Source organism: Oppia nitens, unplaced genomic scaffold (genome assembly GCF_028296485.1).
Source record: "Oppia nitens isolate AA-2021 unplaced genomic scaffold, nextdenovo-longstitch-racon4-pilon3 scaffold5_pilon_pilon_pilon, whole genome shotgun sequence".
In the NCBI taxonomy this organism is placed as follows: Eukaryota; Metazoa; Arthropoda; class Arachnida; order Sarcoptiformes; family Oppiidae; genus Oppia; species Oppia nitens.
The window spans coordinates 1,938,502-1,959,417 of record NW_026533243.1 but is presented as its reverse complement, the minus strand read 5'-3'; the positions used below and the strand labels follow the sequence as shown (position 1 = coordinate 1,959,417).

Below are 20,916 nucleotides of genomic sequence, written 5' to 3'. Positions count from 1 at the left end.
AAACACAACTTATAAGTTATATAAAGTGCAACAATATGTCAGAACATACGGTACTTTATATTGATAGGTAATTAGTGCAATAGTTGTTGATTGTTTAAAATTGTTGTTGAAATCATTATAAATAAATTGTAAATAAATTATACGCTTTTTAAATAAATTATTATCATATAGTATATGTTGCATAACAGTATATATATACAATTCAATTGAATTACATAAAAAAGTTATAGTTAAGACAATATTTTTGTAATTAATTATGATTTATATACATGTAATTGAGTATTGTTTCAAAAATAATCTTATCGGCTTACTTTTTTTTTTGAGACACAAGTGTTAAATAAAAAATATAATTTTCAATTAATGTATATAATATTTATATTATACTATTGGATATATAAAAAAATATTTTTGTTGTTGTGTGGAGTAAATACAATACAAATTATTGCATTAGAAATTATTGTCTAATGATATCAGGCTTAATAATCATATTAACACATCTAATAATGAATGGCTTGTATTTTATTTATTTGTTATTTATTCACTTTTTTGATGACCAGATTATTATTATTTATAATTATTATTTATTGTAACAGAAATAATTGTATTATTATTTTTATTAATTTAATAATAATAATAAAAAATTATAATTTAGTTAAAGCACAATACTGTACTGTTAAAACAACTTATTGTAGATTATTATTATTATTATTATTTTTAAGTCAATATAAATATATAAATATTTTAATATTTCCCTAATTTTATTTATATCGTTATACAATAATTAATGCTATATTTACTGTATAATAAATATAATATAAAATATAGTTTAAATAATAATAATAAAAACATTTTTAATGTATTATAATTTTCGTGGGTTTTATTTTATATTCATAGAGATAAAATTAAAATTATAAAAAGATTATATAACAATAATAAATAAACTATAAATTTACTAATGGTGTGTAACATCAGATAATACAATATTTTAAATCTTTTACAATACAATTATCTATAGTTTGATACACATTGTGTGGTTAAACAAACGTATAAATAAAAAAAATATAATAATTATTAATAATTAATAATTTTATTTTTAAACATTTTCATTTTATTTTTTGTTTTGTTTTATGCTGATGTTTTATAGCAATGGATAATTTAATTTATAATAAAAATAAAATATAATAATAAAATGCATTGAAATTTATTATTTTTAGCTTTGATGTTACTTTAATTTTAATAAAGACTAATGTTTTGGTCTAAATTTGTAATTTTAGGAAATTAATTAGTTGTTCTGTAATTAAAAATAATTAGTTTTGTAATTAAAAATAATTTTATAACTTTAAAAATAAATTTAATTATAAAAATCTTTTTAATTTTTATCATAATCTTGTAATTTATGACCATTTCTATCATTTTATTCCAATATTTAATTATAACAGTAAAAGTTTAACTAATGATAATATTGCTAACAAATTAAATGTTTATGACTTAGTATTAATAATAATTTGTAAAAAAATAGAATTTTTATGAAATCTAATTATAAATTATAAATTTATCTCTTTAAATAAAATTTCAAAAAAAATTATAGGGAATGTTCACTAAGTAATAGTGAGAGGAACTCATAAGATATGACCTAATTTTTATGACCACAACTAATGGTCTAATGGTTTGATGACTACAATATTAGTAACATTAAAACAATTAGACAAAAAAATGTAGATATGTTAATAAACACTTCAACATATAGACACATACATACACACACACACACACACACACACACACACACACACACACACACACACACACACACACACACACACACACACACACACACAAACTATTGTGTCATTAATTAAATTATGACTTTTTTGACTTTAGTGATAAACCTTAACTGTTATGTCACAGCGCCTGAAGGCAAAGGGTCAGTACATCAGTGGATGAATGGGTGGATAATATATATAAATTTATATAAGTATATATAATAAAATAAGTTAAATATATGATACCACTAAAACATATATAACATACGGTGCATTTTACAATATTGTTGTTAATGATAACACCAGTAACAATAGTAATACACTAATAACAGTGTGATTATAGTACAACAACATGTATACAGTATAGTGAGTCCCATATAACCAGGAAATCTCATGTATTTTTTAATAAAAAAAATAATAAAAAATAAATTTTGTTTTTATTTAAATCAAAATAATGTTTTTAAATAAGAAAAAATTAAACATATAAATAAAAAATATTTATTAATTATTGTAAATTAATATTAATCTCAATTTTATAAAAAGAGAGATTAAAATGCAAATAAAATAAAGAGATCATTATATTTCTCTTCTTTTTATATTATTTTACTATTTATTCAAAATGCTTATTATTATTATTATTTTATTATTCACTTCAGAGATAACATCGGATACGATTGATATCATTAAAAAAATGTTTTTTTTTAAAAATTTTATGAAAGAGAAAGTAAGAGAGAGAGAGAGAGAGAGAGAGAGAGAGAGAGAGAGAGAGAGAGAGAGAGAGAGAGAGAGAGAGAGAAGGAGAGAGAGTAAAAGTTGCATAAAAATCAACTTTTCTAAGCACAGGTATGTTGGCGTCGGCTATCACGTGGAGGGGACAAACAAATCCGAGTTAAATCTAATTAACTGTTTTTGTTTAAAGTTTAGGGAGATTTATATATAATATTTAAATACAAGACAAACCTCAATGAGTTGATGGTATATAATATAATATTTATGAGTCGATTGTTGTCTAAATAATTTCATTCTCGGCTCAAACACTGAACTAATTCGTGATAATATGAGAAAGTGATCTCTTTATTCAAAACAGAGAGAAACCGCTATTATTATTGCTTTTATAATAAAGCAAATTAAATAAAACACTACAAAACACAACAACACCTATAATCATCTCAATCGTCTCTCTTTTCTGTTGTTTATTGTTTGTTGTATTAAAAGTTTTTTTTGTGCCAAAGAGTCGTCGTTTCAATTCATTAGTTATTATTTTTCATAAAACAATTGACGAGAAGATCATCAAAGAGAAAGTGAGTGAAAACTTTTGTTTGAATCAAAAGTCATATCATTTTCTGACTATACGTTCAATGAATTTGAAGCAAATTTGAATTTATTGTTTGATATTTACTTCTAAATTAAATATATATTTCTTATAAAATATTAAATATTTATTTAGTAAAATATTTTTTATTTACATTATTTTATTAATATTTAAAAAACATTATATATATATATATATATATATATATTTATTGAAAACTTGCAGAATATTTTGGTTAATCAAATAAACCACGAAAAAAATGAAGTCTTGGTATTTAATTATCGGAATTTTAAGTTTAGCCAAATGTCTGAACTGTCAGTATTCCTATGTCTATGAGATCAGACACGACAGTCCAAAGACGAATCCTAAATCGGAAATGTTTGGCGATTTGTCTCAATACAAACACAACAGTCCGGCTGAGTTATCTCGACCTCCGCCACCGTCTCAACCGATGCCTATGCGTTCACATCAACCAAATAGTAGAAAATTTAACGTTAAATCGCCAGAAATGGGTTCAACTATTCTGAATCTACTAAAACATCAATTGCTGGAAAAGGATTCTCCAACCAATCAATGGCAGCCGCCTTCACCTAAATATGCTCCCAGTCCTGTAAATACATTGTCTTACGGAAGTGACACAAACTCACCCATCTATACATCACAGCCGTCCTCCCAAAAGCCATACGATGAGCCAAATCTGATCCCAGTTTATGAAGAAAAACACTCGAATATTCCCAAAGGATATCCTAGTGTTGAACACTCTCGACCTTCATATTCTCGAGAAGAGCACAGAAGCTATGATCGTCCGGTCGGACCTCAGATGGGATACTTACAGCCACCGCCGCCACCACCTCCAGCATCTGCACCACATGCACAGCAATTGAACAAAAATGAAAGACAAACTGTTCATCAAATTTCAACACCAAACTATAGAATCAAACTGGTCTCAGAACCGGAACCTCTACAAAAATTCATGCCATTTTTGCACTCGCAATCACATTCCCAGCCATTGACACCCGCTTATCCATTGCCACCACCACCTCCACATTCCGTTCCAAATTATGCTCCACCACCACCTCCTTACCACAACCCACACCTAATTATGTCTAAAGAGCCAATTGAACAAAGAGAACCAATACATTCACGACAAGTCAAACAACAGCCCTACATATTGGAACGCATTGTTGAAAGTCGTCGACAGGAACCAGTAGTTCATACCATTAGTCAGGGACAGCCTGAAGAACACAAACATATGGCTCCCAAATCCATACCCCGTCCACCAATTCACGAAACACGAGAGATGTTGCCACCAATGATGCACAACGAACCACAACAACATATGCCTCAACCTATATTAGAAATGCCCCGACAAGAGCTGCCACCACAAGCAAGACATTTCAACAGACCTATTGCTCAGTTACCTCCACCAGAGCCACATCCGCTGCGTCACAATATTATTCAAGCACCGGTACCACCGCTTAAATATGACCAACCAATTGGATCTGTATCACATCCACAAGCACTATACCAACTCTCAGCACCAGACTTATCTCATGGCCGACCGGCACAAATGCCACCGATGCCACACTACGGCCGCGTTGACTACAAAGAGTCAGACGGAGAGTCTGGACCTACCACTTATGTCAAGGAACTGCCTGTTTCTGTCTATCGGTTGGATGAAAGACTAAACAAAGGCGACTATCGGTTGGATGAGAGACCAAACAAAGGGGACTATCGGTTGGATGAGAGACCAAACAAAAGCGACTATCGGTTGGATGAAAGACCAAACAAAGGCAATGATATCATAACACTGAACCAGCAAATCGAGAAACTGAATCCCGATCAGCAAAACAAATTGTTCCGAGAATTGTTGGCCAAATCGGTTGATATGACACCAAACGGACACATCGAGTATTCTAATTCGGACAGTAGTTCGACAAAGTTGGTCACCGATCCGGGATATAAATCACCGCCAATTCCCGATGAATACAAACCTTTTGTTCAAACAAAAGTTTACAAAACCTATATCTAATTAAATCATTTTTACTATTTATTAATTACCTTAAATATTATTATTATATTCATATATAAATTTATATATACAGTATATAATAGATAAATTTATATATAAATATATTTATCTATTAAAGATATTTATCCTATCATTATAAATACATATCTACAAAATGTATAATTCAAATGCATTAAATCATAAGTATGATTGCCGTATAAAAAAAAATGATATATCAATTGGTAAAAGAAATAGTATTTCAAAAACACTAAATACAATATAAATATTATTTTTATATTATATTTAAGTGTAATTTTTTTTATATTGACAACTATACCTATAACTTAGTGCAATTGACTGTACTTTTATGTGATTATCATTTTGATGTACTATACTTAGTATATAATCATACGAATGATACAAAATTAATCATTTGATAAAATGTTTTAAACATTTTTTTGACATTAATATTACACTAAATTGATAATTAATTTACATTTTTAATTTAATATTATTAAAAAACTTTAAAATTATTATTTATAATTTATATTGATAAATATAAACAAAATTTATAGATTTGATCATATAGTTATAATTTTTATAAAATAATTTTTACATTTTATATTAATATTTTCTAAATACATTTTTATCAAATGTATCGAATTTTTTCTAAATAATCATTAATAAAATTATTTTAATTTAAAAAATGGCATTAAATTATTTAAAAATGATTTTAAGTTTATTATGTATTATTAAATGCAAATAATATGATCAACAAAATTATAAGCTATTAAACAGATTTTTATACTTTATTTAATATTAATTTTATTTCAACAAATTTTATACCGTTTTCAAAATTGTTTTATCTTTTGATTAGTACTTTATTTCTAAGAATGATATTTAATTAGATATTAGATATTAAATAATGTCTAAATTAAAGATATAAAATTTTGATTGACATAAAACATTAACTGATTAATATTATGTTTAAATATTTATAACTATTTAATATATTTAAAACATGTTTTTAATATATGTTATAATTTATCATGATTATTTTATATAACATATACAGTAGCATATCAAATATCTACTTTAAAAAAACTTTTATTTATTTTATATTTTCATAATTTAGTAAAATCTAGTTTATAAATATTTAATTTAATACAAAAATATAGTATAATTGGCAATATAATATCGTTTATATTTCATAATAAATATAACTAATTTTATAATTGTTATTTGTATTACTGAAAGTGTAAAATATTGAATAATAATTATTTTTGCAATCATGTATTTATTTTGCAAAATAATCAAATTAATTATTATCTTTTGATTGATGAAATTTTATACAGTTTTACACAAAATTACTTATTATGAAACCTCTAAAAATATCATAATTAAAATAATTGTTTTAAAAATAACAAATGTAAATAATATATTATGCTTTAGTGTAAAAAGTTGTATCATTTAAATATATATATATTAATATTTGTAATTATTAAAATGTCAATAATAGGTAAAAAATATTTTTTAACTTAATTATTAAAAAAAAATATTTAAAAAAATAATGTTATTTTTTGTTTATTAATTTCCAATTAAAAATTAGTTAAAAGTTATAACAATTCGTGTCATAATATATGCAAAAAAGATGCAAAAGTTTACAAATGTTTGACATGTGATGTCAATAACCAACAACTGGTTATCTGCGAGAAGTGTTTCATCAATGGTCAACACCGTCAACACAATTACATTAGTATTATCTCAAATTATAAACAACTTTGTAATTGCGGTGATTTTAATGGACTTATTGTATGTACTAATCATCAAAATATATTTCAACAAACATATAGCAAACAATCAGTTTTAAATGATATACAACTTAATGAGTTAAGTCAACAGTTGTTCATTAATTTAGATCAAATAAAAATATTGCATCGTTTGAATCAATTGATGACAATGTCCAGTGATTGCCGTGAAAGTCAATTCGTCAATCAATATATAGTCAATAGTGAAAAAACTGTGGTTAAAGACATACCTGTGCAGAGATTAATCAAAATAGTGAAAATATATAGCGTTTATCGTAAAGATCATGAAAAAAGATTTGTTGAGCGCGGATATGATCGGCAAAAACGGTTACTCCTATGGCACGGAACCAAATGTACAAATATAGTCGGAATATTGACCAATGGCTTCAAACTTCCCGATAATGACAAACTTGTGTTTGGAAAAGGCATTTATTTTGCCGATAGAGCGACCAAAAGTGGTCAATATTGTGACCAACAGAACAATGGCTTTCTTTTGTTATGCGAAGTGTCCTCAGGAGTAATGTATGTCTCAATTCTATCATCACTTATATCTTTGAATAATTTTTAAATTTTTTTTGAAACAGGTATGAAACAGAATGTCCGAAACCATACACGAGACCACCCGATGGTTACAATAGTATTAAAGGTGTCGGTAAATATATACCCGAACCTAATGATCCGGTTATATTTGGTGACAGTATTGAGGTACCGATGGGTGAGACAGTTGAAAATGTTCACAAAAAGACATCGCTGTCACAACATTACGGCGATTACAACGAATACGTTGTGTTTAATGTTAACAGAGTTCTCATCAGATTTATTGTTCACTTCCGATGGTTACAGTAATGGATCAGTTATTTGAAATAATTACCGCAATATTATAAAATGACAATCAATTATTATTATTTTAAAATGAAGTTTCAAATATTAATATACAGTATATAAATATGATATTATCGGTTAATACAAAATATAGTATAATTTAGTTATTAAAAAAGCAGTAGAAATTCATAGACAAAAAATAATAAATTCTTATATAATAAAAACCAAATTTACATTTTTAAGACAATAAATGACTGAAAAACAAAATTGTGATCAAAATACTGATCAAACAAACTATTGGTGCAGTCGTTGATCACATTTTAACGATAATGTCTGCAAACGATGTTTCATCGACAACACCGATTCGCTTCAAGACCACAATGTCTTCAATGGACATATCGCTAATTGGAATCGATTCGATAAACTCTTTGCCAACAAGAGAATTGATTCCACCCGACGACTCACTTGGTGTGTCGTCGGTGAAGACACTTTCGATGATATTTGTGCTCAACTTTTGTATAATTTCATCGATCATTTGCTTTTTGTCGGCCATATAATTGTCGCCACTTGTGGTCACCAATTGATGTAACTTTTCTGATAAATTTGACACAATCTTCGCGTTTTTGGTAATCATGTCTTCGATAAACTTTTCCAATCGACCGAACTTATAACGAACGGCCAGTTTGAGTACTTCGCCGATCATCTTGTGATTGTCGACCAATTCGTCCGTCAGATCTTCGAAATACATAAATTTGAGAAACAATTTGAAAGCGTCGACATTAATGTCCAACAAATCGATTACATTGTCGGCAACAAACTCATTGGTTTCGCCATTGAAGAGCATATCTTTCAAAACATCGCTTTTGGCCGAAACGACAAACTTGTGCGCCGAAAATGATTGGCCATCGATGCGAATCATTAGATCACTGAGACTGGCATTCAAATAGTAATGTTTAAGTTGCGGCATAAGTGACAACTTGTCCTCCGATAACTTGTCGACAAAAGTCGAATCTTTAAAACTTTCATCGAATAACACTTCCGTCGATTCATTGGCCACTTGTGTTGATATGTGGTCAGGTCTGTGCCGCCGATTTTGACCGCGTTGTTGACGACAATCGTTGCGCTTATGACCGAATCGGCCGCAATTAAAGCACGTTATTCGATGTTGCGGTCGATCGGATCGATTGCCACCCGATGTCCATTGTCTCGATCGGTAATCATTGTCAGAACCGTTGTCGCCGTTGTACGGGTTGTTCATCACCAGTCCATTAGATCGTTGATCATTAATACCGCCGCCGGACTCATCCCATACGCTAACATTGCTATCAATACCTCCGCGACCTCTACCTCTACCTCTACCCCGACCACGTGGTGTATGATTCATGCGATCACCGAATGTGGTGACTGTGTTGTTGACCATCGATGACATCATAGAGTATTGCGTGGAAAACATCCTTCAAATGGTTTATAGTTTCGTTCACTTATTTTTCGGTCAAATTTCGATCAATCAATACATTCGACAAATCATTTTCGTTATCGAATGCACTGTCAATGTGTGTGTAAGTCATGTGATACAGCAGTTGACACATTTGGACCAATCAGAGAGCCATTAATTATATGTAAATACTGTATAACTGGTTATCACGTGATTTTAAAATACGTGTTTATATTAATAGTACAGTAATTTACAGTAACTTAATATACATTACATTGTTAACCAATAGGATGACTAATTATTAATATGACCATCATCATTTTTTAAATGTATATTTATTTATTAATATACTATTAGAACTTTATGTGTCAAAACAAAAATAATTGTGCATGTTCAATTTGATAACATTAAAATTAATAATACAGTAGTATTCACTTATAATGATTGTTACTTATTCAGGTAATATTTATCTATAATATAAAATGACCTAGTTTAGTTTAGTTTAGTTTACTAATATTATAGTATATTTTATTTAATTAGCTAATGAACTAATAAATCTATATAAATATATTTAATTAATATATAAATATAGATAATTTGTATTAATATTTATTTTTATAGTATATATACCTATATTTGAAAGACTTTTTGTTTTGTTTCATTCAATATCTTATTTGATAACAATATAATCAAGAAGTGGTTCATTGAAAATAATAATAATAATAATAATAATAATAATAATAAAAGACATAACAATATATATATATATTTAACAACAAAACAATTTGACGACCAATTGGTAGTCAATTAATCAATGGATTAATTAATAACAGATAATAAAAGACATTATTTTTTAGAGTTGAGTCCAACAACTTTTTTTGACAACTATTTGTTTGTTTGTTTGAAAAACACATTAAATGAATAATATATTTATATATTAGTGATTATCAATGATATATCGATGCCATCATCTGATGGTAATGTCCTTAACATGTTGTCTGAGCTCTAGACTTGCCCTCCAATTCTACTTCTTTTCTCAATAGAAACTTCTGGAGCGGAGTTATGATGAGATACAATGGATTTGTGAATGAGATTATTGTGGATATCACACAAAACATGTTGACCTGTTTATGGTGATAGTGACATAACAAGTAATTATAATTAAACGATACTATAAATTAAATTAAATTAAATGGTTTACCCAAAAGGCGTGTTGATGTGAATGCGATTCCCATATGAAGAGTGGGAACTGTAGTAATGAGAAGATGGCACTCGTTGTACACATTATGCCATTCAATCGATTAAAATGATTTGCATTGAATCTAAATGAAAGACAAACAATTAGTCTATTTTTATTACCGGTAGCCGTAATATAACATGTCTTGAAAAAAGTGATGACTACCTGATCCTAATGTAAGCCGAGGCGACGGCCACGAGGAATGATCGCAACAAAGTTATAAAAACAATAGAACTATAGACAGCACTGGAAGTATTGAAGAATCGACAGATCACTGATAAGGTCAACATAATAGAGGTGACCAGTATTGGTATGAAACCCGATTGTGCGCGACTCAGTTTGCGGCGAAACGGATCCGACTCTTTGTTTGCTCGATTGATGTTGCGATCCATAAAGAGGCCAGCAATCGGTGCGATGACCAGAGCGCTGGTTTGCACGATACCGAACGTCTCGGTAAAACCACCGGCAATTGCCGTGTCTGAGGTCACTCTATCTAACCATAAGTTCATTGATCCCGAATATAATACCATATAAGTGTTGAGCCAAGAAAACCACAATTGATGAAAAGTGAAGGATAGTGACCACAAGGAAACACCTAACGGCACATCAGCACTGGTATCCTCTGTGTCTTTTAGAGGCCTATCATTTGATTTGATAAATACCTCTTCTTCTTCATCTTTGTTTCCATTAGTCGAATGTTTGCCATTAGTCACACCATTGGCACCGTTAGTCTCTTTGGACAGTTTGGCTAAGTTTTCCTTTTCTAATGACTGGTTGTATGAATTGAGTTCAATATTGGGCTTAATTTTATCGTCACTTTTGACACTTTTGGCGGGCAATAGCCATAACGTAAAGGGAATCATAAATAGACTTAAAATAACTAAAATCAATATCACAGTGAAGAAGGAGACGCCCGAGTCGTAGATGTATTTGAGTAAAACAAATACAATGGGAGACGCACTGAATGCACCACTGAAGAAGGTTATAACAGTCGACCTCTTGGATGGAAAATAGTCAGCGATTTGCATGTTTGCTATACGTAGAGGAACTCCAGCCAAACCTAACAATATGATGGCCGGCACTATTAGGTATGATCGCTCTAAATGCATATAATACTATTAGTCTTATATTTATACGGTATTTGCATAGTTAATGCATATTTATATAGTTTATATAGTTTGCATATTTATATTAAATTTATATTTAAAATTTACATTTGTATATATATAGGGTATTTTATATGAGAAAGTTAGACATTATTAGCCGATTTTATGTGTTGCTAAATATAATTGTGCCATTGATTGCAAAATTATAATTTATAATATTTGTACCCTAATTTACGGTAGCTATTTAATCTAATAATAATTTTATTTATTTATTAAACTAATTGAAAAATAAGTAAAATAAATGTACCGGTAATAATAAATACATTAATTTAATAATCTTATATTTTTATGTGTCACTGATAGTTAAGTTTAACTAATAAAAAAGATGATGACTTTTCCCTTTTTTTTAATACAAATGTTTTATTTATTTTTTTATATATACCTTTGCTCGTTAAACATAGTAAAATACATCCACAAGTAATAAGTGCGCTAAAAAATGATTGTTAGATAGAAATAATTATAAGATAATAAAATATTATTTATAAACATTATATATATATATATATATATATATATATTGATATCAAATTACTTTAATAATAGTCTAACTATCCTCAGACCCCATGTCTCGAGTAGGAATCCCCATATAAACGATGTAAAACCCATAGAGAATATTCCTATAGTATAGGCCAGGTTTAGGATGTTTTCCTGTGCCGTACAGTCTTGTATTATCTAAATGGCAATAAAAATCATATTAATAAAAAAATTATTATTTATATGTCAAATACTTTTGTTTTGATGATTGTTTGTCTATTTTACTGACTTTGCAATTACAATATATTGAAGTAGTTTTTTAAATATTGGGTTAATATATTCAGTAAAATGAATTTTTTGATATTTTTAAATAATAAAAATAACATAAATTTATTAATATATTTTAGAGTTATTTATAATGAGCTACAACTTGAATCTACAGTAGTTAATGATAAATAAATAACTGAAACTTTAAACAATAGCATATTTTGTTGATGATAGCAAGGTTATCGGATGATAATGTAAATATTTAGTTTACCGTAACATAAATTTAATTTTTATTTTAAATAAAATATTACTAAACCTTGTTTACTTAAAATGTAAGTAAATTTTAAATAAATAAATGTTAACCAACACTGAAGTTGTTTAATGGAAAATATTTATTTATTTATTTGCTATTGAATTTAAGGCAAATTAATTAATTACATGTAGTTGTAGTACATGGAGAAAAATAACTTATTTTGAGTTGTGGTTCAAAATATATAGTTATCTAATGTATATGTAATATATAATGCATTAACTGAGATTTTTATTTTCGTGTAAATAAAATTGATATTTACAATAATATATATTAAATATTATATATATATATAAGTACTGTACATACACTTAATAATTTAGGTTAGAGCGTCTGCTAAAAAATGTGTAAACATTTTTAGTTTATAAAATATATTTTTTTGGTGAAAACATAATAAAAATTGTAACAAAAAAAGTTTTTTGAAGACATACCTGAATATCATTAGTCTTATAAATGGTTTCATTTGGCGACCAAAAGTCCTCCAAATTGTTCGCCAGTTTTGTTATTTCAGATATGTTTGAATCGATATCATTGATAGTGTCGTCATACAAAAGTGTCGTCAAATTATCCAACAAATGTCTTTTATTAGACACCTGATGGTGACTATCACTGTCAACATTGAGACACCAGTGCTCGTAAATGCCTTCACTCTTAAGCATATAGAAGAGGGCCGGCCAACCAAATACCGTTCCCGAGAATATCAAATTCTCGATGAGACCGCACAATAATATAATAAATCGTCTATAGTTGGACACCATCGACATGGTTGAGAGCACAGATACTTTGACGATTGACTTATTTTTATTAAACAAAAAACTAGATAAGCTATGGGTTCAATAGCTAAGCAATAGTTTACTGAATACCAGAATATTTAGTTTTATAATACTTATATACATATATATACAGTATATTAGAATAAGTTGACTAACTTGTTAATTAAAAGGTAAACTAAAAGGTTTATTAATATTATAACTTATATTTGATAGTAATTTATAAATTATTATAAACTGATTTTATACTGTAATGGCAGTGTCCGTGTTAACTAATAAATGAAACAAATAATGAGTTTAGCAAATAGTAATAAAAAAACTAAATTAAAATAATTGGCAAAAACTCAACACAAAGTCAGTGACAGACTTATATTATTATTATTATATTTTTAGCTGAAATTACAACCACATCATTGTGTTTCAACTACTGTTGGCTTACAACATAAGCATTGAATTTTTGCACAAAACGGCATATTTATATATGATTGACGAGACATACAAATTGCTGGCATATATTATACAGTAAATCTATATATTAATACACAGTACACACACACACACACACACTATCTAAATGTATGTCTCTCTTGATTTGACTCCCATTCCTGAATCCCGACTCTCTGTTCTCTCTCTCTCCCATTCCTTCCCTTCCTATCTCTAGTACATTACTATCACGTGTTTGTATCATATTATCTGTATTTATATAATATTTTTTATGTGGAAATGACAAAATCAATTACGACAACAATCGGATTATTGTATATTTAACATGATTTTGAAATTTTTTTCTAACTAATAAATTGTTTATTAATTTCAATAGTAATCCAATGACGTGAATTAATTAAAAAAAGTCAATAAAAACAAAATAAAGTCATTTAAGTAATATATTAAATATATCAGAAAAATCAAATTTATTGCTTAACACTTTTTTAAAAAAATAATTTTTTAATTTATTATAATAACAGTATTGGAAATAAGTATTGATATAATTTTAAATAAAAAATAACTAAAAGTTTTACATCATTAAAAGTGTGTGTAATAATAACGGTAATGCAAAAAAATTATTATTATTACTACTACTACTACAGTACTACTATTACCTGTGACTTCAAAAATAGTAATATTAGTAAAAAAAATAAAAATAACAACAACAACAAAAAATTGGAAAAATACATTCACGAATATAAATAAATACATATATATATTAATAAATGTTTTATTTTGACAATTTTGCCGATAATTTGGATAGTTTTTTGTTTTAATTAAGTAAGTCAGGGTCTGTTAGTGTTTGAATAAGTTTAATGTCACTGTTAAAAAAAAAGTTTTGTTTTTGTTTTGTGAATAATTTTCAATTAAGATAATTTATTATTAATAATTTAATCAAGATTACTTTAACTTATTGGACTTCTATCCTTGTAGAGACACTTTTTATTTTTTTATTGTTGTTTTTTTCTATTCATTTAATTTTATGAATAATTTTTTCTCATATTTTTATATAATCTGAGAAAAAATGCTTTTTTTGCCAAATTTGATAGTTCACTATAAATAACAACAACAAAAAAATTAAGTCCAATTCAGTGGATCAGTCGATTGACGTTCACAAAAATCAATGTTAAAACTATTAAATATTTGATTTTTTAAACGATTAAAATAGTTATAATTTGCATAAAATGTTCAATAATTAGCACCCATTGCAGTCAAATGCATCAAATTACGATAATTTTAAATAATCATTAAAAAAATTAGTACATATTTTTAATTTGATGATTACACTTAATAATACACTTCTAATAATTTACTACTATATTAAGTATTGTATGTGTCTATGTATGTATGTATGTGTGTCTGTGTTTGTATGTTATTTTTTAATTGCACAATAAATTAATATAAATTATGTTAGTATTTAACATTTTTTAAATATCATATTTTAACATAAAAATTAATTATATTTCATGGTTTTTTAGTAAAATATTTCAAATTTAATAGAATTATGTCGAAATTATTATATAAAATACACAAATAATTAATCATTATTATTATTATTATTATTACTATAGATTAACAACAAAAACAAAATTAAGCCGAAAGCAGTTTACTTCCTTATTATTTTTGTAAAAATTAGGAGACAATTACTTAATGATGTTTATCGTGACTTTTTTTTAAGGGGAAATCATATTGTGTTATTGTAGTTGGTGTCAGTCCTCCCAATCCGATATGCAATTTAGGGTATTTAGTATCTATTGACCTTATAGTTAATAGTTAAGTGCCAATTGATTGATGAAAGAAATAAGTTTATTTATAAGTGAGTGACTGATATCAAAAAATCTAATCAAAACTATGAAAATCCGGAGATCGTGATGAAGACAATGAAGACAATGATGACATTTTTGGTTGTATTGGTTTGTATTTATTATAAATCTCTTCAATAATAGTATACTTAGCGTGAAGACCGACGCCATCCGGTAGTGGTGACCATTGAATTTGTTTTATATCTTCAATAAGATTTTGAAAACTATGGTTTGGTTTTTCTTTCATTATTTCTTCTGCTTTCGCTACTAATTGACTGTTAAGTTGCTTATCTAGTTGTTGGGCATTGGCGTCAACAGTGGGTGCGCCGGCAAATGCAACTACAACTACACTCATGTTATCTTTGCTACCTTTGTGGAGACAGGTATCGATAATATTGGAACAAATAGTCTTCAAACTGGACTCAATTGTCATCTGATATCTGACAAAAGCACACAAATCTTCGTTTGTCATGACATCCCAGACGCCATCACAGGCCAGCACAAGGAACTCATCATTTATATCAATCTTAGTGACGCTCACTTCAGGTATGGGTGAAACTAACTGTTCGGATGGCTTTTTATTTGAATTTTTATATTCATAATCACCCAAAGCTCGGGAGACGGCTAGCGAGCCATTGACTCTCGATATCATGACATTACCGCCGGCTTCTTGAATACGTTGTCTCTCTAAAGGATCATTTGGTTTATGATCTACGGTAACAAACTGAACGTTACCCGCACGGCATAACAGTGCCCGCGAGTCACCCAAATTGGCCAAAAATATATGTGTTTTCGATATGAGCGCACAGATAGCAGTCGTACCACTCTTATCTTCACCGGACGTAATATCGGGCATATTTTGCATTTGTTTGTCTAACTCCAAGAATCCATCCTCAATGGCTTTCTTTACAAAATCAATGGTTTGTTCAGTGATTTTATCGTTATTTAATTCAATCATATGATTACTAAATTTTTCAGTTTTAATGATTGTATTCAATAAATTTTCGGCACAATGAGCGGCCACGTGCACACCCGCGTGACCATCAAATACGGCAAAGAAACTCCAGTCCTTAAGCTGATCCAGACCTATACGTATACAGTGTCGGTCTTCCATTTTAAGCCGCCATCCCTGCATTGAACTCAGAGCATACCTGAGCCCATTGCCATCGCCCTCTTGACTGTCCTTATCTGTCTTTGGTTTATCCAAACTATTACCCATCACTTGACTGTAATTATATTCAAAATATTCAATTCAATATAATCTTTTGATCTAAAAATAAACAATAAATTGATGTAAAGTTAAACAGAAATAATTTAAAACTGTTTTTTAATAAAAAAAATATCTCAAAATTTGATCGCTTGTGAAAATGCCATTAATAGCTTATGAATCATACATTTGTTATATTAAAAAACTATTATCAGTTAATAGATTTACCGTAGACTACGTATCAAACAATATTATATAAACAATTATTTATACTTAGATTATTTAAATATATCACATTTAAAAAATTTTATATAAAAATATTTTACATAAATAAATAATAAATTTATATTAATTAATAATTTTCATGCGATTTTAACTAAAATAGCTGTTAGTTAAAAATAGTAATGCAGTAAATAATTAACAATAAAAAATAAGACTTATTTGTTACTTAAATTCATATCATATATGATTGTGTCCAAAGAGATTATCATATTTATAATTAATAATTATATAACAATACATTTATTGTATGAATCTTTAAGTGAAATTTTTGTTTAACATTTGTTTTAAAAAATAATGTTTAATGAAATTTAAATATAAAACTTTTTAAAATAGCAATTATATTAAAACAAACTATAAAATATATTAAATTTTTATAATATTATTGTTAATAATTTACGCATACAGTATAATTATTTGAGAATAAATTATTTAAAATTTATTTTTCTATTTAAGTGCTATTTTTGTTAACATTAATCACCTTTACCTATGTGTGTGTGTGTGTGTGTGTGTGTGTGTGTGTGTGAGAGAGAGAGAGAGAGAGAGAGAGAGAGGAGAGAGAGAGAGAGAAAGAGAAACTAATTTAATTTATTAAATGACTTACAATTAAAGTTAGTTATAAATAATGTTGTTGGTCACATCATTAAAATTGTTTACTAATTTAAATATAGATAAAAACAATCTAAATTTTATTTATTATAGCTATTAATATTTATAATTACTATACTATGTAGTGTTATTTTCTATATTTATAACATATTTAATTACAATTTTTAAAAACTAAATTAATATAATGACAAATAATGACAGAACTAACAATAAAATTAATAAACAAAATATAAAATAAAATTTAGAATTAATTATTTTTTATTTACTATTTACAAGTTTTTTAGTGAATGTTTAACCTATTTATAAGGAAACGATTTCTGAAACCACATGTTTTATGTCATACACTATTGTCTAACATTATGTTTAAATATGTTTGCAATTATTTGTTTTACAGATTTGATTGAATTGCCTCCTGCACACCCCCACCCCCACCCCCACCCCACCTCTATATTATTATATTTTTATGAAAACTATTTAATGTATGCAAATATATATTTCAATTTTATTAGTCATCATATTGATGTCATAAGGTTAAATAAATGATAAAATTAATAATTTTATATGAAAACACACCCACACCTTTAACTTATCTAAATTATTGAATAAGTGATTTGTATTTTTTTTAAAATAGTAAACCTATTACCTGTTTTATAGCAAGTTTTTGCTAAATATTTTTTTTTAAATAAAAGTATTTAATTATATTTTTGAAATTGAAAACAGTAGGCAATTATCTGTTATTAATATAATAAATACATGTATAAATTGTCAAAGTATTAAAAATTAAATGATAGGAAAAATTTATTACAGTCATGTAAACATGTTACACAATATTTAATTATATTACCGTTAATGTTATTTGTAAATAACATTTTTAGTTTATAAGTTTTTTATTATCTCAGATTGCCATGTAGAAATTATCTTAAAATCATTAAGTTAAATTAAATATAATTAAATAAATGTAAAAGTATTATAAATACGTATATATATATATATCTAATATTGTTAATATTACCTGTACACAATTTTTGTTGTTAGGCGTAGAAAAAACTTTTGCAAAAAAATAATTTAGTTTTAAAACCAATTGATTCTCTCACTAGTTATTAAGCACTTAATAATAATAGTTATAAAAGTTGAAGATTTTTTGTTTGTTGCTGTTAATTATAAGTATAATTTTATTTTTGTAAATCCGGGATAATCATAAAGAAAACCATTTATTAATAGTAGTTTCTCTCGAAACTAAATAGTAGTAAAATTTGATATGTGTTTTCAACAAATTTGGTCACAAAATGATGATTGCATTCAAGTGATGCAACACATGAGTAACACACTAGATATGCAATAAAATTATATAATATAATATAATGTATATGCAATTTACTGTACTATATATTGAATAAGTTATAATAGTAAACAATTGCTTGAGATTCTGGTATATTCCGTCACAAAAAATAATAATTGTATGTTTGGGTCATTTAGTTTCAATAGCAATAGTTTCGGCAATTGGTTTGCGCACTGCTTACTAAAGATATACAGTATTTTTACTGTTTATTATATTATACAACATTTGTTTTATTTATATAGCAAACAGTATATATTATTGTGGCAATAATTTCTCTTATAATTATTGATGCAATGTTTAATCTATTGCCATTGGTTTATACAGTAAACCGATAAATTAAATTACTTGTATTTATTTTGTTGATTCAAAATGGGCATTGCCTTAACTGCGGTGAGACATGGGAAGCTTGCGGTCAATAATTATCTCGAGAACCGTTGGTCAGATCTTGCGGTCAAACATATAAAAGTTGTAGACAATAAAAAGATAGGAACTTGGGTCCACTTGAAAAAATTTTAGGTTCACCAGGGGGCCCACAAAAAAAATAAAACATGAAAATATAGTATTAAAAAAGCTGCGGTCAGTGAATATCTGGAAAACCATTGGTCAGATCTTGCGGTCAAACATATAAAAGTTGTAGAGAATAAAAAGATAGAAACTAGGGTTGACATTAAAAAATTTTAGGTCCACCAGGGGGCCCACAAAAAAAATAAAACATGAAAATTTTGTATTAAAAAAATATTGATCATTGTTTATCTGAAAAACTAGAAGCCAGATCTTTCGGTCAAACCTTTAAAAGTTTTTAAAAATTTAAAAGTAAACAATAATTTAAATTAAAAAAATTTAAATTTTTTTGAACCTCACAAAAAATTAAAACCTATATTTTTATTTAATAAAAAAATGTTATATTTTTTATGGGTTTTCTGGTAGACCAAAAATTATTTTTATTAACCATTTTTTTAATTTATAAATGTTTACAACTTTTATATTTTTGACCGCAAGATCTGACCACTAGTTCTCGAGATAATTACTGACCGCCACTTTTTTAGTACAAAATTTTAATGTTTTATTTTTTTTGTGGGTTCCCTGGTGGACCTAAAATTTTTTAATGTCAACCCTAGTTTCTATCTTTTTATTCTTCACAACTTTTATATGTTTGACCGCAAGATCTGACCACTGGTTTTCAAGATATTTACTGAATACCACTTTTTTCATAGATTTTTTAAAATTCTTTTGTGGGTCTCCTGAGGGTTTTTAAATTTTTTTAAGTAGACCATAATTTTTATTTTTTTATTGTCTACAATTTTTATATGTTTGACCGCAAGATCTGACTACTAGTTCTCGAGATAATTACTGACCGCTGCTTTTTTAATACAAAATTTACATGTTTTAATGTTTTCTTGCGCCCCCTGGTGAACTTAAATTTTTTTTAATTAAACCATTGTTTTAAACTTTTTATTCTTCACATCTTTTATATGTTTGACCGCAAGATCTGACCACTGGTTTTTTAGATAATGACAATCTCTTTTTTTTAATAAAAAATGTTTAATTTTTTGTGGGCCTCCTGGAGGTCCTTAAATTTTTTCAAATGGACCCTAGTTCCTATCTTTTTATTGTCTACAACTTTTATATGTTTGACCGCAAGATCTGACCACCGGTTCTCGAGATACTCCCTGACCGCCACTTATTTAATACAAATTTTTCATGTTTTATTTTTTTTGTGGGCCCCCTGGTGGACCTAAAATTTTTTCAAGTGGACCTTAGTTTCTAACTTTTTATTCTCTAGAACTTTTATATGTTTGACCGCAAGATCTGACCAACG

At 27.3% G+C, this 20,916-nt stretch overlaps 4 protein-coding genes across 7 annotated transcripts; 2 read left to right on the top strand and 2 right to left on the bottom strand.

The window, feature by feature from the left end:
• Positions 1-3,334: 3,334 nt before the first annotated feature.
• LOC128961202 (uncharacterized) lies at positions 3,335-5,107 on the top strand. The gene has a single exon (XM_054307413.1). The coding sequence runs from the start codon at positions 3,335-3,337 to the stop codon at positions 5,105-5,107; it is 1,773 nt and encodes a 590-aa protein (XP_054163388.1).
• A 1,876-nt stretch (positions 5,108-6,983) lies between these two features.
• Positions 6,984-7,763, top strand: LOC128961393 (uncharacterized). The gene is made up of 2 exons (XM_054307628.1): positions 6,984-7,416; positions 7,479-7,763. The coding sequence occupies exons 1-2, from the start codon at positions 7,040-7,042 to the stop codon at positions 7,738-7,740; spliced, it is 639 nt and encodes a 212-aa protein (XP_054163603.1). The 5' UTR covers positions 6,984-7,039; the 3' UTR covers positions 7,741-7,763.
• A 2,303-nt stretch (positions 7,764-10,066) lies between these two features.
• On the bottom strand, positions 10,067-13,455 carry LOC128961041 (equilibrative nucleobase transporter 1-like). Its single transcript, XM_054307245.1, has 6 exons — positions 13,037-13,455; positions 12,087-12,226; positions 11,937-11,983; positions 10,554-11,487; positions 10,353-10,473; positions 10,067-10,275 (listed from the first exon to the last, which is right to left on the bottom strand). The coding sequence occupies exons 1-6, from the start codon at positions 13,367-13,369 to the stop codon at positions 10,138-10,140; spliced, it is 1,713 nt and encodes a 570-aa protein (XP_054163220.1). The 5' UTR covers positions 13,370-13,455; the 3' UTR covers positions 10,067-10,137.
• A 1,892-nt stretch (positions 13,456-15,347) lies between these two features.
• On the bottom strand, positions 15,348-19,052 carry LOC128960867 (protein phosphatase 1B-like). 4 transcript variants are annotated; one of them, XM_054307017.1, is made up of 2 exons: positions 18,771-19,052; positions 15,348-16,933 (listed from the first exon to the last, which is right to left on the bottom strand). In XM_054307017.1, exon 2 carries the CDS (start codon positions 16,880-16,882, stop codon positions 15,701-15,703), a length of 1,182 nt encoding a protein of 393 aa, XP_054162992.1. In that variant the 5' UTR covers positions 16,883-16,933; positions 18,771-19,052; the 3' UTR covers positions 15,348-15,700. The 4 variants fall into 4 exon arrangements, with proteins under 4 accessions (XP_054162992.1, XP_054162995.1, XP_054162993.1 ...); XM_054307020.1 differs by having other exon boundaries at positions 15,348-16,889; XM_054307018.1 differs by lacking the exon at positions 18,771-19,052 and adding an exon at positions 17,099-17,130.
• Positions 19,053-20,916: the final 1,864 nt, after the last annotated feature.

Excerpts from the sequence above, each read along its gene's own strand:
- LOC128961202 (XM_054307413.1), top strand. The coding sequence starts at position 3,335 with ATGAAGTCTTGGTATTTAATTATCGGAATTTTAAGTTTAGCCAAATGT.
- LOC128961393 (XM_054307628.1), top strand. The coding sequence starts at position 7,040 with ATGACAATGTCCAGTGATTGCCGTGAAAGTCAATTCGTCAATCAATAT. Across the intron at positions 7,417-7,478 it reads GAAGTGTCCTCAGGAGTAAT|GTATGAAACAGAATGTCCGA; the intron begins GTATGTCTCAAT and ends TTTTTGAAACAG.
- LOC128961041 (XM_054307245.1), bottom strand. The coding sequence starts at position 13,369 with ATGTCGATGGTGTCCAACTATAGACGATTTATTATATTATTGTGCGGT. Across the intron at positions 11,488-11,936 it reads ACTATGTTTAACGAGCAAAG|AGCGATCATACCTAATAGTG; the intron begins GTATATATAAAA and ends ATATGCATTTAG. Across the intron at positions 10,276-10,352 it reads CACATCAACACGCCTTTTGG|GTCAACATGTTTTGTGTGAT; the intron begins GTAAACCATTTA and ends CACCATAAACAG.
- LOC128960867 (XM_054307017.1), bottom strand. The coding sequence starts at position 16,882 with ATGGGTAATAGTTTGGATAAACCAAAGACAGATAAGGACAGTCAAGAG.